The sequence below is a fragment of the Cervus elaphus genome, chromosome 16 (genome assembly GCF_910594005.1).
Source record: "Cervus elaphus chromosome 16, mCerEla1.1, whole genome shotgun sequence".
Classification (NCBI taxonomy): Eukaryota; Metazoa; Chordata; class Mammalia; order Artiodactyla; family Cervidae; genus Cervus; species Cervus elaphus.
Genome location: NC_057830.1, coordinates 9,862,378 through 9,887,716, shown reverse-complemented (window position 1 = coordinate 9,887,716; position 25,339 = coordinate 9,862,378). Strand labels below are relative to the sequence as shown.

The 25,339-nt window shown below is 46.2% G+C and overlaps 1 protein-coding gene across 2 annotated transcripts; it reads left to right on the top strand.

Annotated features, from left to right (window-relative positions):
* Positions 1 to 737: 737 nt before the first annotated feature.
* BSPRY (B-box and SPRY domain containing) lies at positions 738 to 25,339 on the top strand. Of its 2 annotated transcripts, none has more exons than XM_043927915.1 (6): positions 738 to 998; positions 4,748 to 4,846; positions 12,582 to 12,812; positions 14,162 to 14,184; positions 22,289 to 22,413; positions 23,936 to 25,339. In XM_043927915.1, exons 1-6 carry the CDS (start codon positions 786 to 788, stop codon positions 24,460 to 24,462), a joined length of 1,218 nt encoding a protein of 405 aa, XP_043783850.1. In that variant the 5' UTR covers positions 738 to 785; the 3' UTR covers positions 24,463 to 25,339. The 2 variants fall into 2 exon arrangements, with proteins under 2 accessions (XP_043783850.1, XP_043783849.1); XM_043927914.1 differs by having other exon boundaries at positions 14,159 to 14,184.

Below are 25,339 nucleotides of genomic sequence, written 5' to 3'. Positions count from 1 at the left end.
TTGCAACCACCGTCTGCGCTTCAGATACTGTTTCGTGTTTTAACTCATTTAATCCTCAGCACAAGTCGGTGAGGTAGTTACCCCGTTTTACAAGTGAGACCCTGGAAGGTCCTCAGCCAATAAACAACTAAATGGGATTTGAGCTCAGACAGCCTGACACCAGAATCTAGCTTTAAGCTATTTGGTTAAAGTTGCCTGTCACTGCGCATCCCTCAACTTTCATCACACATTAGAGAAGCCTTCCCCGTCCAGTCTCAAAATATATATCCCTGTCATTGAGTATCCAGTCACACTGTTTTATTTGTAATTATGACACTTATTACTCCCTGACATTATATTTTATATTACTCAGTCATTTGTTTATTGTCTGTTACCACATTAAAAAAAATGAAATATCAAAAAAAAAAAAAAAAGAGTTGTTGGGGGTATTACATGATGGGATGCTTGTAAAGCGCTCAGCAAAACTCTGGCACTTAGTAAGTGCTCAATTAACAGCGCTCAACTTCCTACAGTCACGTTAATGTGTTTTATGTTTATTACAAAACAAACACACGATAAAACACGATTCAGTAAAACATCAAGAAGACTGTTGAAGCGGGCGGGATCTGGCCCGGGCGGGGGCGGGGTGTGGGGCGGGCGCCCACCCGGCAACGGGAGCGGGACGGGAGGAAGCGGCGCGGCCTGGGCGCGCCGGGCGCTCTGCGGGGGCCCGGGGGCAGAGCCAGAGAGGCCCCGCCCAGCCGCCACCTGCGACAGGTGGAGCGCTAGGCGCCGGGCGCTCGGCCATGTCCGCGGAGGGCGCTGGGCAGGGGCCGGGGCCGGGGCCGGGGCCCGAGCCGGGGTCCGAGCCGGGGCCGCTCTGCCCCGAACACGGCCAGGCTCTCAACTGGTTCTGCTGTTCCGAGCGACGGCTCGTGTGCGCCGCCTGCACGGAGCTGGGCGGCCGCTGCCGAGGGCACCGCATCCGCCGGGCGGAGAAGCGCGCGGAAGAGCTGCGGGTGAGCGGGCGTGGGCGCCGGCAGGCGGCGGGCTCCGGAAGAAGGGGGCGCCTCGTGGGGGAGGCGCTCAGAGAGACCCGGCAGGGGCCCGGCAGCGGGCCGGGGAGTCTGGCTCCGCGAGAGGCCCCGGCTGTAGAGCGAGGCGGTTGAAGGTGTGGCTTCTGGAGTCCAGCTGACCCGAGTTCGAGTCCCACCTCCATCAGATCCTCCCTGTGAGTCTCGTAATCTCTGAGCCTCAGTGTCCTCATTTGTAGTTTGGAGGCATTTATTAAAGGTGTTGCTCGGTGGGGCTGGCTCTGGGCAGTGAAGAGCCCCGCTGCTCTAGGTGCCCGGGACAAGGCGTGCCCCGGCTACCGCCCCTTTGGAAACTTGATAAAACTCGGTCTCTTCTCCTTTCCTAGCCCCTTGACTCAAAGCTCCTCCCCTCATCCGCCCTTCAGCCTTCCTGGTGAGGTGACTTCTCTTCCCTTTCAGGATTGGCCTGGACTGTACTTGACGCCGGTTTCACTTAGGTAAACGGAGGGGGCGGGGAGGATGTCAGGAGGTTCCTACTGGAACCCTTCACTTAGGCTTTCTTTCTCCTCACCTCCGCTTCCACCTTGGCTTCCTGCCACCAACCTCCCCTGAGCTGCTGAGATTGGAGAGTCAAGTCACCATGGGGCTTCCTATCTCCTTCCACCCCACCTCTGGTCCCTGGGGGTTTCTTTGCAATTTGATTAACCTGCTTGATTCTCCCAACCTCTCCCTGGAGGTCTGCGCAGCTGTGACGCCTGAGGGCTCAGACTGGACTGTAATAAACCCACTGACACGGTGCTGGGGAGAGGGATTCAGTTACCCAACAGCACCTGAGAAGCTCCTGGTGGGTAACAAGTAGGACCACCAAGTTGGTGATGATGAAAATAAGCTTGGGTAATGTGGTATAATAAACTGGCACGATGGATAGAAACTTTGCAAGTTTCAAAGCACTTAAATATCCATCATCTCATCCCATCCAGACCTTTGAAGGTGTGGTCCTACCTACCTTTAATAGATGAGGGAGCTAGCTGAAGCCCAGAACAGGGCAGTTACTTTCTCAGGGTTCCGAATGTTCAGGGGCTGGACCAGAGGAGTCATTGACTGGGCCAAAGAAAAACCACCTCTTTGCAGCAGTGGTTGGAGGGAGGAAGTGATGCTAATGGGAGTGAGAACTTAATAAGACCTTTTTTAAAAAGTTGCCATCAGGGCTGAATCTGAGTGGTAGAAGGGGTTGAAGCCTGGACCAGGGGAGCAAGCCTGCTATTTGCTTTGGAATGGACTCTGCCTGGGGCAGGGGGCTTTCCCTGAGCCCTCCTAAGGCCCTTAGCATATTCATCTTATTTGCCTGGAGGGGATGTGTCTTGCCTTCTCTCCTTCCAATTTATTTATTTATTTCTCTCCTTCCAATTTAAAAAAAAAAACAAACAGTTTTAGCTGTGCTGGGTCTTTGTTGCTGCCCAGGCTTTTCTCTAGTGGTGGCAAGCGGGGGCTATTCTCTAGTTGCGGTGTGCGGGCCTCTCGTGGCAGTGGTCTCCTCTGTTGCAGAGCACAGGCTTCAGGGCATATGGGCTCAGTAGTTGTGGATCCTGGGCTCCAGAGCACAGGCTCAATGGCTGTGGCACAGGCTTAGCTGCTCCGAGGCATGCCGGATCCTCTCCGACCAGGGATCAAACCGGAGTCTCCTGCACGGCCAGGCGGGCTCTTCACCACTGAGCCACAGGGGAAGCCCCCCCCCGCCCCTCCAATTTTGAGTAAACTGTAGGTTCTTTGCAGACTTCCCTGTCCCACTGACCAATCAAAGAAATTTTGCCACAGGGCAAGATTGTTACTAAACTGGGCAAAAACAACACCAGCTCAGCCACCTCTCTGTTACCTTCTGGATACCTGCCCTGTAGCTTTTCAGAAGCTAGTCTCACTTCCCTCAGTCCTGTAGTGTGTGGTGGCCACAACTTTCTTCCAGTCAACTCATTTCTTTAACTTGGTGTTTGGGCCAGTGACATGTAAGACTGAGTCCTGATTGTGGAGGGAAGGATTTACAAGAACTGCCTGGAAGAGACCGCTGAGTCGCCCTTGGCAGATGGAACTGGGGCAAAGCTCTTAGGGGAAATGGTGGCGGAGCTGCTGCTTGGAAGTGCTCCAGGTGTTACCTGGAGAAGTAGAGTGACAAAGCTGGGACCTGGCCGTCTCCATGGGCAAGTCACTTCTCTGTGGGCCTACGGCGTCTTCATTTCTAAAAACTCTCCCCTGCTCTCAGGGCCGATGCTCACAGCTTCGGGAACTGTGAACTGCTGAAACTCTTGTGGCCAAGGAAGTGGGTGTTCATTCATCCAGCAAATACTGAATATTTATTCAGGGTCTTCTATGTATAGAAACTCTCTTCTAGGTAGTAGGACATAGAGAATTAGTTAAAGTCATGATGCTTATGTTCCTGTGGGGGACGACAGCTACCAAAGAAGTAAACAGACTCATGATATACAGTCAGGGAGTGATACATGCAAGGGAGAAAAAAAAGTAATGATATGAGGTGTGGGATGGTCAGGGAAGGCTTCTGAAGAGGTGACATGGAGTCGAGGAACAAGACATAAATGGGAGATAGAAGGAACAACAGGTGTCAAGGCGCTGAGGTCAGGATGGGTTTCGTGTATTTATGGAACAGTAAGAAGGCTCAGACAGTAAAGCGTCTGCTTACAATGCGGGAGACCCGGGTTCAATCCCTGGGTTGGGAAGATCTCCTGGAGAAGGAAATGGCAACCCACTCCAGTATTCTTGCCTGGAAAATCCCATGGATGGAGGAGCCTGATAGGCTGTAGTCAGTCCATGGGGCCGCAAAGAGTCTGACACGACTGAGCAACTTCACTTTCACTTTCAAGAAGGCCGGAGTAGTAGGAGCACATTGGACAGAAAGGCAGAGTCCCATCAGGTAGGGCCTTGTTGGTTACAGCCTCACTGTGGGTGTGTTGGAAAGCCATGAGAAGGTTTTGAGCTGGGATGTGACTTGATCTGATTCCCTTACCAAAGGTGGCAATGGCCAACAAGGAAGCTGGGGAGGTGGTCAAGAATAAAGGCCCTGTTAGGAGACTCTATCAGCAGTTCCTGTGGGAGATCATGGTGATCTGGGTGAAACAGCAGAAGTAGAGGTGACCACAAGTGGCCAGAGGAGAGAGACTTTGGAGAAGAGGCTGGTAGGACTTATTGATGGATTAGATGTGGGGTTGGAGCGTAACTTCTGGAGTTTTGGTCTGGGTAGCGAGATTGATGATTGGAAATACTGTTTAATGAATGGGGATTCCTTGGGGAAGAGCAGCTTAGGAAGCCATGTTTTTGTGCTCAGTTGCAGGTATGGACAGTCAGGGGGCTGGATATGAAGGAAGAGTGCATGTAAGAAAGTGATTATGATGGGCCATGGGATTTGAGGATCAAGAGGGAAGCAAGGCCACAAAAAGGAATGATGGACAGTGAAAAGTGCTAAGACTAATGTACTGGTGACTCCATCTAAGCTGAAGGATTGTTGGAATGGAGATTCTAGGGTACGTGATCTAGGATGGAAAGTGGGGGGTAGGTTGTGGGATCCTTGAAGATTTTGGAAGTGGCATAGTTTTCAATAATGATGAGTTCCGAGATACGACCATGGGAGTAGGTGGCTGAGGTGGGGTAAAAGGGGGAAAAAAATCACTGGAACGGAGTGAATGGACCAGCTGTGGATCCAGACACCATGGATGTCATTTGTGTTGCAGAACAAGATTGTGGACCAGTGTGAGAGGCTGCAGTTACAGAGTGCTACCATCACCAAATATGTGGCTGACGTCCTGCCAGGGAAGAACCAGAGAGCAGTGGTAGGTAATTCTTCCCCTTCCCCCTCTCCTCTGGCCCCCCTCCTAGGATAAGCTCTCAGCCTTAGGGGCTTGGACCAGCCTAGAGTCCCTTCCCAACCTCACAGACCCATTGTGCTACTGACAAAGCTGGATGCTCAGGAAGGATGGTTTCCTCTTTCTTGGTTTTACATCTGGGCAGAGTGGGTTTTTCCTAGCATGCATTTGATGCAAAGACTGATTTAAAAATAACTTTCTTCAGGTAAAAGATCAGATGATTCTTCTATCATTTTAATTATTTTGGGCTCAGCCCCAATATTATAAAATAACCAATGGCTTTTACATCACACATTCTTTATGACAGTCTTGGGCAGTAGGTGGTAGTAATATCCCTGTTTACAGATGGAGACATGAATCCTCTAGAGATTAATTGACTCACAGAGTCAGTTCTATGAGCTGAATCATCTGACTCCCAGAAGGTGATCCCTCTGCAGCACCTCACTAGTGCGTGCGTGCTAAGTCGTGTCCAACTCTATGGACTGTAGCCCACCATGGTTCCTTTATCCGTAAGATTCTCCAGGCAAGAATACTGGAGTGGGTTGCCATGCCCTCCTCCAAGGGATCTTTCTGACCCAGGGATCGCACCTGTGTCTCTTGCATGTCCTGCATTGGCAGGCAAGTTCTTGACCTCTAGTGCCACCTGGGAAGCCCACAGCACCTCACTGCTGATCCTGTATTCAGTTGACTCATTGCCGCTGCTCCCTCTAAGTCTCAAGTATGCCCGTCAAGGGCAGGGGCTGGGAGTTTCTTCCTGCACGTCCCTTCCCTCCTTCCCCAGAAGCACATGGAACAGGCTTGGCACTATTTTAGTCAAAAAAATAAATGATTTTGATTACAAGGAATAGAATCCATTTGAACTACCAATAGCATAAGCAAAACAGAATTTCTTGGATTTTAGAGACACAAGTCTTTCAGAACCTAAAGGGAACGAGAAGCAGTAACAAACAAGCTGCTAGAAGTCCAGGCAGCTCTTCTCTGTCCGTCTCTGCTTCTCTTTGCATGATGATTTCTGTCTCTTTTTCTTCATCCTTTTCCTGTCTTAACTGTGCTGGCTAGGACCTCAGCGCCGTGTCAAATAGAAGCAGGTGCTGATTTTGAGGGGAATACTTAACAACATTTTGGCCATTTATTTGATTACTTAACAAACCTCTGTAAGCACCTGCCGCACACCAAGCCCAGTTGGTCTATGTGCTAGAGGTTCCACAGTGAACAAAACATAGGAAAATTCTTGTTTTCGTGAAGCCTACATTCTAGTCAGGGGATGGAGTGTGTGTGTGTGCATTTAGTCGTGTCTGACTCTTTGTGACCCTGTGGACTGTAGCCTGCTAGGCTCCTCTGTCCATGGAATTTTCTAGGTAAGAATACTGGGATGGGTTGCCACTTCCTACTCCAGAGGATCTTCCCGACCCAGGGATTGAATTCCTGCATTGGAAGGCAGGTTCTTTACCAGCTGAACCACCAGGGGAGAGGGCTAATAACAAATAAAATATATGCTATGTCAAAAGGTGATAACCTCTATGGAGAGACAGAACACAGGAAGGGGGTGGGTCATGTTGAGGATGGGGTTGTAGTTACACATGCTTGTGATCAGGAATCGCCTCTTTAAGAAGATTGAAATTTGTACAAAATTTCCAAGAGGTGAGGGAACGGGCTGTATATCCTGGGGAAGAGTGTTCCAAAAAGAGAAAGGCAAGTGCAAAAGCCTGGAGATGGGAGCATACCTGACATGTTGGAGCGGAGTAAACAAGTAAGAAGACAAGGAGATGAAGTCAGAGAGCCATGCGTGGAGCCAGGTAGAATCCTCACGGGCCACACAGAGACTTTGCTTTTCATTTGGGGAAGGCAGGAAGTTATCAGAAGTAAGATGATATGACTTAAGCTTTAAAAGGAGTGGGTGCTGTGTTGAGAAGTGACCACAGGCAGCAAAGGTAAAAACAGGGAGACTGATGAGGAAGTGTTGGAGTAATCCAGGTGAGAGCTGAGAGGGGTTTGGACCTGAGTGAGTGTGGTAGGAATGGTGAGAAGCAGCGTATATAATATATACTTTCTGAGGGAAGAAAGAGCAGGATTTGCAGATGGATTGGATGAAGGCTTTATGAGAGAAAGGGAGGGGGGATCAGGCTAACTCTTATTTTTTTTGATGTGAGCAGCTGGAGGGATGGGGCAGCCATTTACCAAGGTGGGGAAACATTGCGTGTAGAGTGATGACTGGTGAGGGAGGAGACTAGAGTTCAGTTTTGTACGTGTCCAGTTGGAGATGACTGTTAGGCATTCAAGTTAAGATGTTGAGTAGATGGCTGGGTTCACAAGTTAAGGGAGGACTGGGCTGGAGACATAAATGTATCGGTGCGTAAAGGGTGGGGCTTCCTATGTAGCTCAGTCGGTAAAGAATCTGCCTGCAATGCTGGAGACCTGGGTTTGATTCCTGGGTTGGAAAGATCCCCTGGAGAAGGAAATGGCAACCCACTCTAGTATTCTTGCCTGGAGAATCCCATAGACAGAGGAGCCTGATAGGCTACAGTCCATGGGGTCTCAAGAGTCAGATATGACTTGGTGCTGTCTCTCTTATTTTTTATAAGTGAGGATATAAAGTGAAAGTCATGGGAAATGATGAGATCACTAAGTGAGTAAAATACAGATAGAAAAGAGTAGGGGTCCAAGGACTGAGCCTTAGGGCACTTTGACATCTAACCATTGAGAAGATGGGAACAAGCAAAGTAGACCAAGAAGGAAGCAATTGGTGAAACAGGAATAAAACTGTTAGTAAGAGTGTTGTGTCCCACAATAGGTTTCAAGGAGGTGGGTTCAGATTTTGTGGAGAGATCAAGTCAGGGGAGACATGAGAATGGACTCTTTAATAACATGCTCCTCATTGGAGATCCTGACAGGAGTTTGGTACAGTATTGTGGTAAAAGTGTGATCAGAGTGAATTTCAGAGAGAGTAGAAAAAGAGCAATTTGAGATAGTTGGCACAGATGACTCTTGAGGAATTTTGCTGTAGAAGGAAGCTGAGAAATGGGATGATAGTGGAGAGGGATATCCATCAAGACATAGGTATGCCATCAACAAACAAGCAAATGTTTGTTGCTTGGTTTTTTTTTGTTGTTGTTGTTGTTGTTGCTTGGTTTTTAAGATGCGGAAAATGACTCTGTGTGTGTCTCCTGATGGGAATTGCCCAATAGAGAGGGGAAAATTAATGATGCAGGAAAAGGGGACAATCTGATTTAGCAGAGGGGGTAGGAGCTAGTAAATAAGTGGAAGTATTGGCTATAGGTGAAAGCACAGGCAGTTTATCCACAGAAATAGGGCAGACAGGGTGTATGGGCACAGGTGAAGGTAGATGGGTAGGTGATGGGCAGAGACTGTTGAAGTTCTCTTCTGAGAGCTTCTGATTGCTTCTCTTTTCCCTTCTGATTGCATCTATTTTCCATTATTATTTCCTCTTTATGGTTTTTTTCCTTCTGATTTTTTTTGGGATTTACTCTATAGTTTGTTAACTTCCCGAGTTGAACACAGCCTATTGATTTTAGTCTTTTTTCATTTTCAAAGTGAGCATTTAAGCTATATATTTCCTTCTAGTATTGATAGAGGGATACCCCATAATTTTGATGTAGTATTTTCAGTTTCATTTAGTTATAAATATTTTAAAATCTCCACTATGACTTTTTTCTTGGTCTATGAGTTATTAGATTTTAAATTATTTTATTATTATTTATACTTTAAATTTTTCAAATATATGTTTTTACCTTTTCCATTAGTATCAGTGTCTTTTGTTTGTTTTTTGACTGCACCCTGTGGCATGCAGGATCTTAGTTCCAAGACTAGGGATCAAATTTGTGCCCCCTGCATTGGCATCTCAGAGTCTTAACCACTAGACCTCCAGGGAAGTCCATTATTAAGCTTATTAATAAGTTCAAATCTTCTCTATATTTACTATTGCCAGATTTTTTTTATTACTGGCAAAGGCATTTACATTTTCACACTATGCTGTGAATTTGCCTATTTTTCCTTATAACTTTGTCAGTTCTTTTTATATTCTCGGTGCTATTTATTAAGTGTATATATTTAAATTTGTTACATATTCCTGGTAAAACATCCCTTTTGTCACTTTTCAGTGACATTTTATGAACAGAATCCTTTTTACCTTCAAGACTATTTTGTCTTTTACTTATTACTAGACCAACAAGTGTTTTCTGGATATAGCAGCTTCTTTTACTTTCAACTTCTTATGTTGTTTCAGGTGTGGTTTAGAAACTGGATTTTGTTTCCTTTTAAAAAAGTCCAGGGCTTCCCTGGTGGCTCAGTGGTAAAGAATTCTTCCTGTCAGGCAGGAGACACAGGTTTATCCCTGATCTGGGGAGATCCCACACTCCATGGGGCAATTACTCGCCTGTGCTCTAGAACTGGGAACTGCAACTATTGAGCCCATGCACCACAGTTACTGAAGCCCGCGCTGCCAGAGCCCATGCTCTGCAATGAAAAAATCCCCTGCCATGAGAAGCCTGCATTCCACAGTAAAGAATAGCCCCGCTTTCAGCAATTAGAGAAAAACCCATGCAGCAACAAAGATCCAGCACAGTCATAAATAAATTTAAAAAGGTTAAAAATATTTATAAAAAAAGTCCAATCTGATAATCCCTGTCTTTTAACTAGCGAGTTTAATCAATTTATTGCTATTGAGGTTACAGATATACTTGAATTTATGGCTGTCATTTTATGTTTTCTGTGTCTGCTTAGTCATGTCTGACTGTTTGTGACCTGATGGACTGTAGCCTGCCAGGTTCCTTTGTCCGTGGAATTCGCCAGGCAAGAATACTGGAGTTGGTTTCCATTTCCTATTCTGGGGATCTTTCTGACTCAGGGATCGAACCCACGTCCTTTGCGTCTCCTGCATTGGCAGGTGGAGTCTTTACCACAAGTGCCACCTGGGAAGCCTGTTTTCTATGTAGTCCACTTTTGCAATTTTTTGAAATTAATTTTTACTGGAGTATAGTTGATTTACAATGTTGTGCTTCTGCTATACAGCTAAGTGAATCATATACACATACAGATAGCCACTCTTTTTTAGATTCCGTTCCCACATAGGTCATTGCGGAGTACCGAGTGGCGTTCTCTGGGCTGTACAGTGGGTCCTTAGAGTTCTCTGTTGTGTGTATAATAGTGTGTCTGTGTCAATGCCAGCCTCCCAACTTATCCTTCCCCTGCGGAGTCCACTTTTTCTATGCTGTTTTTCCTTCCTTTCCTCCCTTCTTTTGAGTTAATCAACCCCTCCTCCCTTCTTTTTCCCTGTGCTAGCTTGAAAGTTGCATATTCTATTTATGGTCTCTTTTTGGTCCCCTTCAGAATTTTTTAATTAATTAAGAATATATGTATATTTTACTATGCTGGGGCTTCGTTACTGCACACAGGCTTTCTCTAGCTGCTGTGTGCAAGTTTCATTTTGTTAAAGCACATCTTTTAATAATTCCCTCATTCATAGAAAGTTTCCCCCCCTTTTTTTTAATCAGAGAGGTCTTTATTGTACTTTCTTTTTTGTGTGATGGTTTAGATGAGTATACAATTCTAAAGTAAATCACAAGCCCCATTCAGAGCAGCTAGTTGAGTCCTCAGCTCTTGATTACACTGGTCTTCAGTTTCCTTTCTACTTTTGGACTCCAAGGGATTTCCTTTTCTAAGCTGCCAGAAGTAGCTTCACTTTAAAAGGATGCTTTGGGCTATTTTTCCAGCATTTCTCTGTTTTGGTCTCTGTGTGTGTGTGTTAATCACTCAGTCATGTCTGACTCTTTGCAACCCCGTGGACTGTAGCCCACCAGGCTCCTCTGTCCATGGGATTCTCCAGGCAAGAATACTGGAGTGTGATGCCATGCCCTCCTCCAGGGGATCGTCCCAAGCCAGGGATCAAACCCAGGCCTCCCGCATTGCGGATTCTTTACCATCTGAGCCACCAGGGAATCCTGTGTTTTGGTCTAGGAGGGATTTAAGTTTCTTCAGGCATATCTTTGGAAAGCAAAAATTTTCTTTTCCTCTGCTATTTTTTTCTGGGAATGACTCAAGAAATGTGTTGAAATTGACTGCAGCCTTCTTGTCAGGGAGTATCTAATGCATCTTGGTATCTAAAACATCTAATGCATGTTCTTGATCCTGTTCACACAGTACAAACGGGACTGCAGGGACCCACCCGTGGGAAAGGCATTGAGGTGGGCTAGAGAGAGGAGCAAGAGCTAATGATACCAAATACGTATGTGCCAGGCTTTGTTCTTCTTACTTTATGTATATTGACTCACTTGACCCTCACAGTAGCCTTATGAGGTTGGTACTATTAGTATCTTCATTTGACAGATTAGAAAACTGAGGCCCAGGGAAGATAAGTAACAGCGTTCCACAGTTAGTAAATAGAGCAGCTAATATTTAAACGCAGGTGCTGTCTCTACAGCCTAATTTCCTAATCACTGTGTTATGTTGCCTCCAAAGAACACTGGAGTTGGAACCTGAACCCCTGGGTTCACTCAGCCATTCACTCAGTCCCTCTCTCTTCTGCTTTGGGCAAATTGTGGGTCTCAGTCTCTCCTGAAAAACAGGCCTTACTGTCCCCTGCGCTGTACACGGCAGGTCTAGGGGCAGGGAACAAGGAGAGCCGCTGACTAGCCCTGGCTTTCTGGCATGAGGGAAATAGTTTCACCCTCAGTTGTCTGGCAAGAGGGCGGGAGTTTCTGACAACCGTGCCATTGGGGAGGATGGGTTACCAGATGGCATTGATGGAGGGGAAGAGTGTTGGACTGAGAGTCGGGAGAACTGGGTTCTAGCCCCTGCTTTGCCACTGACTTGGCATGTGAGCACCACCAAGAGATTTTTGACTTAAGTTGGAAAGAACTTTTCCTGTCAATCATTCAGTAAATATTTAATCACCTGCTCCTTGCCAGACACTGTGCCAGTTGCTAGGGGACACATGCTAAATTCATTGACTTAGAATTTATTTCAGCCCTCTTGTGTGGCAGATTAAGAATTCTACCATGGAAGCGATTGGAATGGACAGATTTGGGAAGTAATGAACTTTTTGTCCTCAGACATGGTCCAAATTGATGCTTCTCTCATAGCTCAGTTAATAAAGAATCTGCCTGCAATGCAGGAGACCTGGGTTTGATTCCTGGGTCAGAAAGATCCCCTGGAGAAGGAAATGGCAACCCACTCCAGTATTCTTGCCTAGAGAATCCCATGGACAAAAGAGCCTAGCAATCCATGGGTTTGCAAGAGTTGGACATGACTTAGCGACTAAACCACCACCCTGGTCCAGATAGGAGCTGGACTACTGTTTGTGTGCATTCTGTTGATGGGATAGTCTTTTTACGCCTTTCTGCTCTGCATTTCTATGATTCTCTGACCTGGTCTCTCGAACTTGGGGTTCCTAACTGTGAAGTAAGCAAGTAATTCCAGCTGGATCCTTGAGTCCTGCCCAGCACTTTCATTCTGTCATCTTAGCTCCATGAGATGTGGCCTGGATGTCTGGATCTCAGCATTCTTTTCCCTGAACCACATTTGGGAAATTTTAGGGCTCGGGTGTTTTAAGCACTATTACTGCCCTTACTGCACCCATGTCAGACATGGCTAATCAATCTTGGCACTTCTTCCAGCTGAGCCCCAACCCTCCTAATCTTGCTTGGGGCTATGCCAGGACCCAACTCCTTGTTTAATTCCGGGTCAGAGCACGGCCAGCGCAGCTCGGGAACTGGTCATCCAGCGGCTGGGTCTGGTGAGGAGTTTGTGTGAGAGCGAGGAGCAGAGATTGCTGGAACAGGTGCATGGCGAAGAGGAGCGGGCCCACCAGAGTATCCTGACGCAGCGAGTACACTGGGCCGAGGCGCTGCAGAAGCTGGACACCATCCGCGGCAGCCTGGTGGACATGCTCACTCATCTGGATGACCTCCAGCTGATTGTAAGTCAGGCAGGGGTGAGGACACCACAAGTTGGCCAGATTCCCCCAAAGTCTGAAAATGAGAATGTTTTATTGGTAGGAGGTAGGTGGAAAATGATAATTTAGAACCAGGATGAGACAGGGCAATATAACAATACGGGGATATTTTTTTTTGCAACTGGTAACTCTTCTTTCAGTAGTGAGCAAATATTTACTGAGTGCCTAATGTATGCTAAGCATTGTGTTATCTATGTGTGTTGTTAGTTGCTCAGCTGTGTCTGACTCTATGTGACCTTATGGACTGTAGCCCGCCAGGCTCCTTTGGCCATGGAATTCTCCAGGCAAGAATACAGGAGTGTGTTGCCATTTCCTTCTTCAGGGGATCTTCCCAACCCAGGGATCAAACCCAGGTCTCCTGCATTGCAGGTGGACTTTACCATCTGAGCCATCAGGAAAGGCCTAACAGTGGAGGTACAGGATACGGCTGTCAGCAACTCACAGCCTTATAGAAGAGGCGAATATATAAACCGATAATTAAGACATGGAGGGATATGTGCTATGGTAGAGGGCATTACTGGGAGCTGGGGCCCCTGCAGTCCTGGCTTGAGTGGGGTGGTAGTCAGGGAAGCCTTCCTGAAAGAAGTGACTTGAAAGCTGATGCCTCGAAGACAAGAGTCATAGCTTTGTTAAAGGAAGTGGGGAGAGGGAGAGAGTCCAGAAGCTTGCAGAGAGAACGCTGTACTGACAAGAGGTCCGCTGCAAATACAGAGCTCATCCTCACTCCCACCCCCCGGATGTCACAATCCAATATGTTGGTTCATATTCTTTCAGTGTGTTTTATATAGACAGGCTGGTACCTGCAGCTTTAGGGTGACAGTGTGACGCCTCAGTAGATGCGCCAAGCAGAGGAATGAGAATGTGGAACAACATTGTTGTTGTTCAAGTTGCCCCTCTTGTGCCGTTATGGTTTCTGTGACTGTCTCAGCTGGCGCATTCATTTTGTCACACGGCTTTCATGTGCCGAGCACATTCTGTCCCAAACGCTGGGAGGGTCACAACAGAACATTCAACGAGTCCCATCCATTGAGCCGATAGGCGATGAAATGTTGGGTAAATAGGTGATTGTCCAGAAGAGTAGTCTGAGGGAAACCTAGGGTGCCATGGGGCTCAGGGCACAGAGGGATTCATTTTGAGTGCATGATGGGAGAGGTCTGTGAAGAAGGACCCATAAAACTTGTGCAGGGTCTTAAAAAAGGAGTGGATATTTTTATTCTAGAATTTCTCTCCATGTGAATTAATTATAGTCAAGTCTTAATGACCTGCTGGGTTTCTGGTGCCAAGCCTGACTCTGTTTTCTTTTCTCACAGCAGAAGGAGCAGGAGATTTTTGAGAGGTGAGTATGGCCCTGGTATTTGCTTGGGGAGTCATGGAAACCACGGCCTTTGACCTCTCTGAAGTCTACCAAGTCCCTTGCTGTCAGGCCCCACTGTCCCTGGGAGGAAGCTCAGGGTGGGCAGCTGAGTGGCTTCCCTGAAGCCAGGCTTGAGGCTTGTCATGGGCTTTCTTAAACATTATCCTATTAAAAAAATGTACAATCACCCGGCTGGGAGGGTTTCTCCACCTCCATCTACAGATGAGAATGCTGAGGCCCAAAGAGGGGAAGGGACTTGCCTAAGCCCCAGAGGTGGGGCTTGGACCCACAGCTGACACCTGACCCAGTACTGTCTACTCTACTTCATTCCCCCTTTCTCTAATGAAAGAACCTGAAGTCTAAGTCTGCATTACCAGGAAAATTCTATTTTAATTATGCAGTAATAAAAGAATTCCACCAGGCCCTACCTGAGTTCTGAAAAGTCTTGAAAGGTTCTGAGACCCAAGAGCCGGAGGAAGTGGCCAAGAGGTGATAATTTTCCAGGCAAAGAAATTAAATTCTTACCCTGTGTGTGTGAGATTTCAGAGCTCACAGACACCAAGTGTGCTCGGGGCACACAGTCCATTCTTCTTTATTTTTGTAAAGATAGCAACATAGATATCAATAGCAATATATGTACATGGGAGAAAGAAAATAATTTTCACCAGTAGAAAATGATTTAAAATGAAAAATGTCTCTATCACTTCTTCCCAATTCTGTTTCTGAGTGGTGATCAGCTTTAACAGTTACGTGTGTGTCTTGTCTGCTTTCCCGTGTTTAGTCACAAAAGAGTGTAGGGGATTTTTTTCCCCCTCTTAAAATTTTGCTTTGAAAACATAGATGGGATCTTTTCATATTTGTTTTATAACTTATCAGGCTATCTATCCTGGTACATTTAGATTTACCTCACTTTTTGGAAAGTCTGTGAAGTATTCCACTGTATGGATGTTCCTAAATTTAGATTACTGTCTCTTTATGATCTTTTCCACACTTCTCCTAGTCTCTCTCTCTCTCTTTTTTTTCTTTCTTTATTTACTTGTCTGCTCCGGGTCTTAGTTGCAGCATGCAAACTCTTGGTTGCGGCATGTGGGATCTAGTTCCCTGACCAGGGATCGAACCTGGGCCCTCTGCATTGGGAGCTTGAAATTTTAACCACTGGACCACCAGAGAAGTCCCTCTCCTAATCTTTTTCTCTTTTCTCTTCATCATCTTCCTTTAATACACTCTGTCCTCAATATCAAGCTGATCTGATTTCTTAAAAAATTCTTTATTTTTGGTTTTGAAATATTTCAGACATATAGAAAAGTTGCTAGAGTAGTATAATAAACTTAGAAATACTAATTGATATCAGTTGGCCACATTTGCTGTTTCTTCTATCTCTTTCTTCCTGTCTTTCTAGTATATATATATATAGAAAAACTTGTTTTTTCTGACCTATTTGAGAGTAAGTTGCAGATAGCATGACTTTTTATCTTATCGCCTACTTCAGCATGAATCTCCAAAAACAGACATTCTCTTACATGCTGCTGCTGCCGCTGCTAAGTAGCTTCGGTCGTGTCCGACTCTGTGCAACCCCATAGATAGCAGCCCACCAGGCTCCACCGTCCCTGGGATTCTCCGGGCAAGAACACTGGAGTGGGTTGCCATTTCCTTCTCCAATGCATGAAAGTGAAAAGTGAAAGCGAAGTCACTCAGTTGTGTCCGACTCTTAGCGACCCCATGGACTGCAGCCTACCAGGCTCCTCTGTCCATGGGATTTTCCAGGCAAGAGCACTGAAGTGGGGTGCCATTGCCTTCTCCAGTTCTCTTACATACCACAGTATAATTATTAAATTCAGGAAATCCCATGTCCACATAACACTATTATCTAACATATAGTCTGTATTCAAATGTTGCCAATTGTACTAAAAATGCTCTTAATAGTCTTTGGAATCCCATTCCCCCCACACCCAATCCATCTGACCTCTTAATCTGTAATTTTTCCTTCACCTTTTTCCCCCCCTAAACACTTTTTAAGAGTCTAGGACAGTTTTATAGAATATCCCTCAGTGTGAATTTATCTAATGTTACCTCATGATTAGATTCAAGTTATACATTTCAGGCAAGAGTATGTCATACGTGATGTCCTCAATCTGTCATACCAGGGGGCATTGATGTCATTTTGTCCCATTACCAGAGATATTGACTTTTTAAATTGAAGTATAATTGACATACAGCATTGTATTAGTTTGTTTAAATTGAAGTATAGTTGATGAATATAAGTGTACAATATAGTGGCTCACAATTTTTAAAGGTTGTACTCCATTTGTAGTTATTATAAAATATTGGCTATAATCCCTATAATGTACAATGTAGGTTTGTTGCTTATTTTATACATAATAGTTTGTACTTATTAATCCCTTACCCCTATCTTCCCTCCTTCCATCTCCCTATTTGTAACCACTAGTTCTCTACATCTGTGTTCTCTATTTCTCTGCTTTTTCTTTTGTTATAGCCATTAGTTTGTTGTATTTTTTAGATTCCACATATAAGTGGTATACAGTATTTTTCTTTCTCTAGCTGACTTATTTCACTTGGCAGAATTCCCTCCAAATCCACTCATATTGTTGCAGATGGCAGAACTTCATTCTTTTTTATGCTGAGTAATATTGCATTTTATATGTATATGTATCTGTATATATATACACACCACATCATCTTTATCCATTCATCTGTCGATGGACATTTAGGTATCTTATATATCTTGGCAGTTATATATAATGCCTCTGTGAACATTGGGGTGCATGTGTCTTTTTGAATTAGTGTTTTGTGTGTGTGTGTGTATGTATGTACATGGGGCTTCCCTTGTAGCTCAGCTCGTAAAAGATCTGCATGCAATGCAGGAGACCCCGGTTCGATTCGTAGGTTGGGAAGAACCCTTGGAGAAGTGATAGGCTACCTACTCAAGTATTCTTGGGCTTCCCTGGTGGCTCAGCTGGAAAAGAATCCACCCACAATGTGGGAGACCTGGGTTCGATCCTTGGATTGGGAAGATCCCTTGGGGAAGAGAATGGCTACCCACTCCAGTATTCTGGCCTGGAGAAGCTTACATATCTTGGCAGTTATAAATAATGCTGCTGTGAACATTGGGGTGCATGTGTCTTTTTGAATTAGTGTTTTTTTTTGGGGGGGGGTGTGTGTGTATGTATAGACCCAGTAATACAGTTGCTGGGTCATGTGGTAGTTATATTTTTAGTTGGTGGTTTTTTTTTTTGAGAAACCTCCATATTGTTTTCCATGGCTGCACCAATTTACATCCCCACTACAATATATGAGAATTTTGTTTTCTCCACATCCTCACCATTTGTTATTTGTGTTCTTTTTGATGATAGCCATTCTGACAGTGGGAGGTGATAGCTCATTGTGGTTCTGGCTAGCATTTCCCTGATGATTAGTGATGTTGAGCATTTTTTCAGGTGCCTGTTGGCTATCTGTATGTCCTCTTTGGAAAAATGTGTATTCAGGTCTTCTGCCCATTTTTGTTTCTGTTTATTTTCTGGGGGGACAGGGTTTGGCTGCACCTTGTGGCTTGCGGCTTAGTTCCCCAACCAGGGATTGAATCCCAGTCCCCTGCAGTGGAAGTGTGGAATAACCACTGCACTGCTGGGGAATTCCCTTTCTGCCCATTTTTTAATTGAGTTTTTGTTTTTTCAATGTTGAGTTGTATGAGTTGTTTATATATTTGGCTATTAACCCCTTCAGTTCAGTTCAGTTCAGTCGCTCAGTTGTGTCCAACTCTTTGTGACCCCATGAATCGCAGCACGCCAGGCCTCCCTGTCCATCACCAACTCCCGGAGTTTACTCAAACTCATGTCCATTGAGTCGGTGATGCCATCCAGCCATCTCATCCTCATTTGTCCCCTTCTTCTCCTGCCCCCAATCCCTCCCAGCATCAGGGTCTTTTCCAGTGAGTCAACACTTCGCATGAGGGGGCCAAAGTATTGGAGCTTCAACTTCAGCATCAGTCCTTCCAATGAACACCCAGGACTGATCCTTTAGGATGGACTGGTTGGATCTCCTTGCAGTCCACGGGACTTTCAAGAGTCTTCTCCAACACCACAGTTCAAAAGCATCAATTCTATGGCGCTCAGCTTTCTTCACAGTCTAACTCTCACATCCATACGTGACCACTGGAAAAATCATAGCCTTGACTAGATGGACCTTTGTTGGCAAAGTAATGTCTCTGCTTTTTAATATGCTGTTTAGGTTGGTCATAACTTTCTTTCCAAGGAGTAAGCGTCTTTTAATTTCATGGCTGCAATCACCATCTGCAGTGATTTTGGAGCCCCAAAAAATAAAGTCTGACACTGTTTCCCCACATATTTCCCATGAGGTGATGGGACCAGATGTCATGATCTTAGTTTTCTGAATGTTACTATTCATATAATCTGCAAATATTTTCTCCCAATTAGGTTGTCCTTTCATTTTGTTGATAGTTTCCTTTGCTGTGCAAAAGCTTTTAAGTTTAATTAAGCCCCATTTGTTTTTTGTTTTTTCTTCCTTTGCTTTAGGAGACAGATCCAAAAAAATATTGCTACCTGGAACTTCTCAGAGTCCAGTGGTTAAGACTCCATGCCTCCAGCACAGGGTTCACAGGTTCCATCCCTTGTTGGGAAACTAATATCCCACATGCTGCACGATGTGGCCAAAAAACAGACAAACAAAAAAAAATGCTACAATTTATGTCAAAGAGTGTTGTCATGTTTTCCTCTGGGTGTTTTTTGGTTTCCACCCTTTCATTTAGGTCTTTAATCCATTTTGAACTTATTTTAGTATATGGTGTTAGAGAATGTTCTAATTTCATTCTTTCACATGTGGCTGTCCAGTTTTCCCAGCACCACTATTGAAGAGCCTGTATTTTCTCCATTGTATCTTCTTGCTTCCTTCATCGTAGATTAGCTGACCATAACCGTGCGGGTTTATTTCTAAGCTCTCTACTCTGTTCCATTGATCCATGTGTCTGTTTCTGTGCCAGTACCATACTCTCTTGAGTACTGTAGCTTTGTAGTATAGTTTGAAGTCAGGGAGCATGAGTCCTCTAGCCTTGTTCTTTCTCAAGATTGTTTTGGCTCTTTGAGGTCTTTTGTGTTTCCATACAAATTTGAAAATTATTTGTCTAGTTCTGTGAAAGATGCCTTTGGTATTTTGATAGGGATTATACTGAATTTGTAGATTGCTTTGGGTAGTATGGTAATTTTAACAATATTAAGTCTTCCAATCCAAGAACATGGTGTATCTTTTCATCTGTTTGTATCATCTTCAATTTCTCTCATCAGTGTCTTATAGTTTTCTGGGTATAGGCCTTTTACCTCCTTATGTAGGTTTACTCTTAAGTATTTTATTCTTTTTATGTGATGGCAAATGGGACTATGTCCTCAATTTCTCTGTTCATTGTTAAGTGTATAGAAATGAAACAGATTCTGTATGTCAATTTTGTATCCTACAACTTTACTGAATTCATTGATGAGCTCTAGTAGTTTTCTGGTGGCATCTTTAGGATTTTCTATGTGTAGTATCACGTCATCTGCAAACAGTGACAGTTTTACTTCTCCTTTCTAATTTGGAGTCCTTTACTTTTATTTTTTTCTCTTGTCTGATTGCTGTGTCTAGGACTTTGTTTATTCATTCACTTATTTAGGTATCAACACAGACTCATAGATTCTTGTTTTATTCAGTGCACTGTAATCTATTACTATTATTACTAATTTTGATCTTCAGACTGTCGCAGATTTGGCCAGTAGGAGCCCCTTCAAGCCAGATCCTCTGTCCTTATGACAACGCTTCATCATTCTTAGAGCACTTTCTTGTTTTCCGGCACAAGAAGATATCCTAGGCTCAACTTGTTCTTTTCCCGCCCCAGCCCTGGAATCAGCTGTTTCTCCAGGGAGTTTTGGTTCCTTTTAGTGGTGAAGGGATTTAAAAACCAAGATTTAGGCATTAGGTGTGTTCCCTGCAGGAACGTCTGCTTCCAAGCCTTGTCAGTGGACAGCAGACAGAGATGGGGAGTGTGTGTGCACAACCTTTTTATTCCTGAGTTTGTATCACAACTTCTAATTCCGGTCAAACACCACAGGGTTTTTCCTATGCATTTCGTTATTCTGTATTTATGTATAGTTCTTCTTTCACAGTGAGAACCATGGCTCCCAGCAACAGCAATATATCTATTCATTTGTTCAGTCCTACAATACACGAATAATTGTTAGAGAGTTGCAAAACGCATAGTATGGTTGATTGACAAACCTACTAGGAGAGCTCAGGTTTTGTTTGTAGTGCTTTCTGCTTTCAGACTGAGGGTGCGTACCCTCAAAGTAGAGTTGGCCCTCCATTTCCATGGGCTCCCCACTTATAGATTCAACCAACCAAGGGTTTGAGTGTTTTTGAATCTGCAGATGGGGAACCACAGATACAGAGAGCTGACTGTAAAGGATTTGAATGCCCCATGGATTTTAATATCCTTGGGGGTCCTGGGTCCAATCCCCTAGGATACAGAGGGAAGACTATACTGTTTTCAAAACCTGTTTGTCGGCCCCTAACGTTTCCACATCTGTGGCTGAGCTCAGCCCTAGTCTACCATGACAGAAGGTCACACTGCACAGACTGGGTATTCTGGTCCTGGCCAGGGCCCTGGTGCGTGCCAGTCCCATTTCTTTCCCGCTCCTTTGGGGTCATGAGTTTTCTCTTCCGTGGCATGAGGTAGCTGGACCAGCCAATTCTCTAGACTCTAGTGTCTATGACTGGCCTCAGATTTGCTCTGATGATGATTCAGCACCTCTGACACCTCCTCCTCTTTCCTCCTCACCTGGTGGCTGGGGCTTCTCCAGAGCCAGCCTCAGTGCTTTGAGAAGATGGCAACAGAGCCTTTCTTGTCCTGTCCACAAAGAGTCTTTGTGACCAGAGCCTGCTGTCAGCTTTCCTAGGGCTCTGTCACCTCGCTCCTCCCAAGCCAGGACAGTTGGTGCCAGTCTTAAAAAAAAAAAGAGCTGGCATCCATGAGGAGACATGCTCGCCCTCTAGCCTCCCCCTCTGGTTGTGGACAGAGCCATGAGATCTGGGGAGGAGACTGTGTGTGCTCACTTCTTTGCTGCCTGAGCTCAGAGTGACCTTCAGGATTAGAGGCAGAGGGAAGGTTGTTTCTCAGAAGCCAGATCAGAGGTCTGCGAGGCCCTAAGGTGAATCCTCACTTTGCCTCACAGCCCTTCAGATTTCACTTCAGGTCAAGGGAAAGATAATGGTGCCTGGATCCCAGTCTGGGTTTCTTTTGTTTCTGCAGGGCAGCAAGACTTAAATCCAGGTTCTCCTTTTTAGCTTAGTGCTTTCTCTGAATCTCTGTTCCTTCCTGTCCAATGAAATAACAACTGCCTCCTAGGTTAGAGCAAAGATCCTGAGATTCTGTATAGAAACAGTAAGCCTAGAGCCTGGCTGCTAAATACATGACAATACTCCCCTCCTAGGCATCTTGTGTTCCCAAATCTCTTCCAGCAAAACCCAGTCCACACTGCAAGCTGAAAAGAGGTGGCTATTGGGAGCAAAGTGCTATGATTACTTTATGGTTGGGGTGATAACCGATCATTTCTTCTTATGTGACTCCTGAGGGGTGTTTGATTTTAAGATCAGAGGAATGGCTGTACCTTCTGACCACACCAGTAGATTTTGAAGGAAAGCGAGATTTTTCTCCATGCACGCTGGTGGAGCAGAAAGACCGTGGCACAAGAGGCTTAGATCCTCCTTGTAGCTCTGGTCCTCCTTCCAGCTGATTCACGAGAGACAGCGGCGACTTGCTTTCCCCACAGAACACACGACACCAAGTATTCCCTTCCCTATAAACCATGTGCTTTGCTGGCATTAAGGCGTTAGGGCAGAGAGGGAATGCCACCTTCTCTTTTGGCTCCAGCCCCTTCTCTTTGGGGGCTCCTGTGTGGGGCCTGGCCATTCTTGGTGTCACCCTCATGGGAAGAGGATTTTACTTCTGTCCCTCTCCTGTATTGATCCAGATACGTTTCCAGAACCTTCCTAAATCTCTCTTTTTTTTTTTTTTTCCCTGCACAAGGACGGAGGAAGCAGAGGGCATTTTGGATCCCAAGGAGTCGGAAAAGTTAAACTTTAATGAGAAGTGCACTCGGAGTCCATTACTGACCCAACTCTGGGCAACAGCCATTCTCGGCTCCCTCTCAGGTGAGGAACTGCTGGAGCCAGGCTCCTGTCTGTGGGCTTTGCTGCTGGGTCACACTGGGGACTGGTGTGTCTGGCATCGTAGCTTAAGCAGCCAGTGATGCTGGATGCAGGCTTGTCAATGGAGCCTAAGTTCTGGACAGGGTTGGGGCAGCTCACCCAGCTCCTCTCTGTTTCCAGACCAGCCTGCTCTGTGGTTGGGTCTGCAATAAATCCTGTTCCCAGAATTCACGTCCTCCTTATGTTCTGCCCTAATGCAACAGCTCAGTATTATTTCTTGGAAACCTAGTTTTTCTCTTTAAGGAGCCACAAGAGATGCAGGTTTGGTCCCTGGGTCAGGAAGATCCCCTGGAGGAGGGCGTGGCAACCCACTCCAGTATTCTTGCCTGGAGAAGTCCATGGACAGAGAAGCCTGGTGAGCTACAGTCCATGGCGTCACAAAGAATCAGAACACGACTGAAGCAGCTTGGCACATGCAACTGGTGGCCAGCTGGAGAGCATCTGGAGCAAGAACTGAGCTTCCTGGATTCGTCTCACTCACTTAACATTGACTCAGGCCAGTGGTGGGTCTGGCCTTGTGCTGCACGCTCGGGCCACAGAGGTGGATGTGACGTGGATTCTTGCCTCTTGGTATTCCCCCACTGGGAGGGTTTTCAAAGCAGGTCTCCCCCAAGCTAAATGGAAACTTCCACACTGCCTGTTGTAGTATTTTCACAATTCACAGAAAGGCTAAGATTTAATGGATTGAATTTTTCTCAATTTTAACCCTCCCTCCCTGCACATTCTCCTTAAAATGTTAGTACAAGCTACAGCTTCTCTTCTCTAGATTCTGAAATCCAGTGGTGTCTGATTTGCCAGCAGTCCCATTTACTTAGTTGTTGGAAACTGCGTAGCTGATGCTTTCAAGCTTTCAGGAACCATGTCACTAGGACGAGTCTGATCTGGATACTGTGTATGCCCAACTAGAGTGCACTACAATCAGTGAATGAAAGTTGATCATTTGTGTCTGACTCTTTGTGACCCCATGGACTTTAGCCTGCCAGGCTCCTCTGTCCATGGAATTCTCCAGGCCAGAATACTAGAGTTCCCTTCTCCAGGGGAATCTTCCCAACCCAGGGATCGAACCCAGGTCTCCCACATTGCAGGCAGATTCTTTACCATCTGAGCCACCGGGGAAGCCCAGTCAGTGCTGATGCTAAATGTAGGAACAATATGCTGGGTCTTCATTTGGCCCCTGCCACTAACTTGGTACGTGACCTTGGGCAACTCGCTTCTCCTCTCTGGGCCTTATTTCTATCACTTGTTAATGCTTGGTAATTTACAGGTATCATCTCATTTGATCCTCACATCCACCCTGTGATAAGTCCTATTCTGATCCCCACTTTTATAGATGAGGAATCTGAGGCTCAGAGAGAGTAAATGGCTTTACCTGCCAGTGAGTGGTGAGGAAGCCCTTCGCTACCTGGCAGGACCAGGTCAGGGCTGAGGGTGGGCCTTGTGCAATTCAGAGAATTCTTTCTGGCAGGCACAGAGGACGTGCGTATGGATGAGAGGACGGTCAGCCCCTTCTTGCAACTGTCAGATGATCGGAGGACCCTGACCTTCAGTTCCAAGAAGTCCAAGGCCTGTGCAGATGGCCCGGAGCGCTTCGACCACTGGCCCAATGCCCTGGCCGACACGTCCTTCCAGGCTGGGCTGCACGCCTGGACGGTGAACGTCCAGAACAGTTGTGCCTACAAGGTGGGCGTGGCCTTAGGCCAGCTGCCCCGCAAGGGCTCTGGCAGCGACTCTCGTCTGGGCTGCAATGCCTTCTCCTGGGTCTTCTCCCGCTACGGCCAGGAGTTCCGTTTCTCCCACGATGGGCAGCACGAGCCCCTGGCCCTGCTGCGGTGCCCAGCTCAGCTGGGGGTGCTGCTGGACTTGCAGGCACAGGAGCTGCTATTCTACGAGCCCGCCTCGGGCACCGTGCTCCACATCCACCACGCGTCTTTCCCTGGGCCCCTCTTCCCGGTCTTTGCTGTGGCTGACCAGACCATTTCCATCGTCCACTGACCTGTAGCCACAGGGAGGCCAGGTGTCCCTCCCCACCACCCTTTCAGGCCATGTTTCTACCCAGTGTCTTCTTCCCAAATACTGCCTGTACCCCATGGGCAGTTTTAGGGGGGAATCTGGGTACAACCATTAAATGCTGGGTACCTAGGGGAATCCGCTACTCCCTGAGGCTTGGTCTCCCAAACCCACCGTCCATCTGTTCCTCTGAGGGTGTCTTATTTGCCACTTCATCCCTGGCATCCAGCGTGGTGCCTGGTGCAGAGTGAGCATGCGATAAACGTGACCAGTGAGTGGACGTATGGACTGATGGATGGATGGATTAATGGATGTATGGAGGGACAGGTGACCAGATGCATGTTGTAGGCTCTTTTGGAGAACTCCTGCCCCCAGGAGACCCCGTCCTCTGGCAGAAAATCTTATGGCTGATTTTCATCCATCTTTCATCCCCTCTATTCGGTGCTTCTCCATCCATTTCATGACATGGCACGGAGAAAATATTTTCCCAGCACACAAGGACAACCTGGAAGGGATTTGGAACTCTTTCCAGGTTGCTGTTGGCCAGAGGACTCTGGCCTCTGGGGCTCTGCCCTCCCCCAGGTTTTGCCTAGACACTCGGGAGACGCAGGGGATCCTGTCTCCAGGTAGCCTGCCTGCAATACACCCATCGGAAGCACTGCCTGACTAGGCGGAGGTCCAGCCAGGGCCCACCTGTGGTCACAGGGACAACCTTCTTTCCCAACTGCAGCTGACGCATGCCCTCACCTAATGCCTTCTCTAACACAGTGAGACCAGGGTGAGGCCTTCAAACTGGAAAGAGCCAAGGGAATAAGAGGGCCAGCCTTAGAGAACATGTACATTATTAAAGACTTTAAAACAC

Excerpts from the sequence above, each read along its gene's own strand:
- BSPRY (XM_043927914.1), top strand. The coding sequence starts at position 786 with ATGTCCGCGGAGGGCGCTGGGCAGGGGCCGGGGCCGGGGCCGGGGCCC. Across the intron at positions 4,847-12,581 it reads GGAAGAACCAGAGAGCAGTG|AGCACGGCCAGCGCAGCTCG; the intron begins GTAGGTAATTCT and ends ATTCCGGGTCAG. Across the intron at positions 14,185-22,288 it reads GAGCAGGAGATTTTTGAGAG|GACGGAGGAAGCAGAGGGCA; the intron begins GTGAGTATGGCC and ends TCCCTGCACAAG.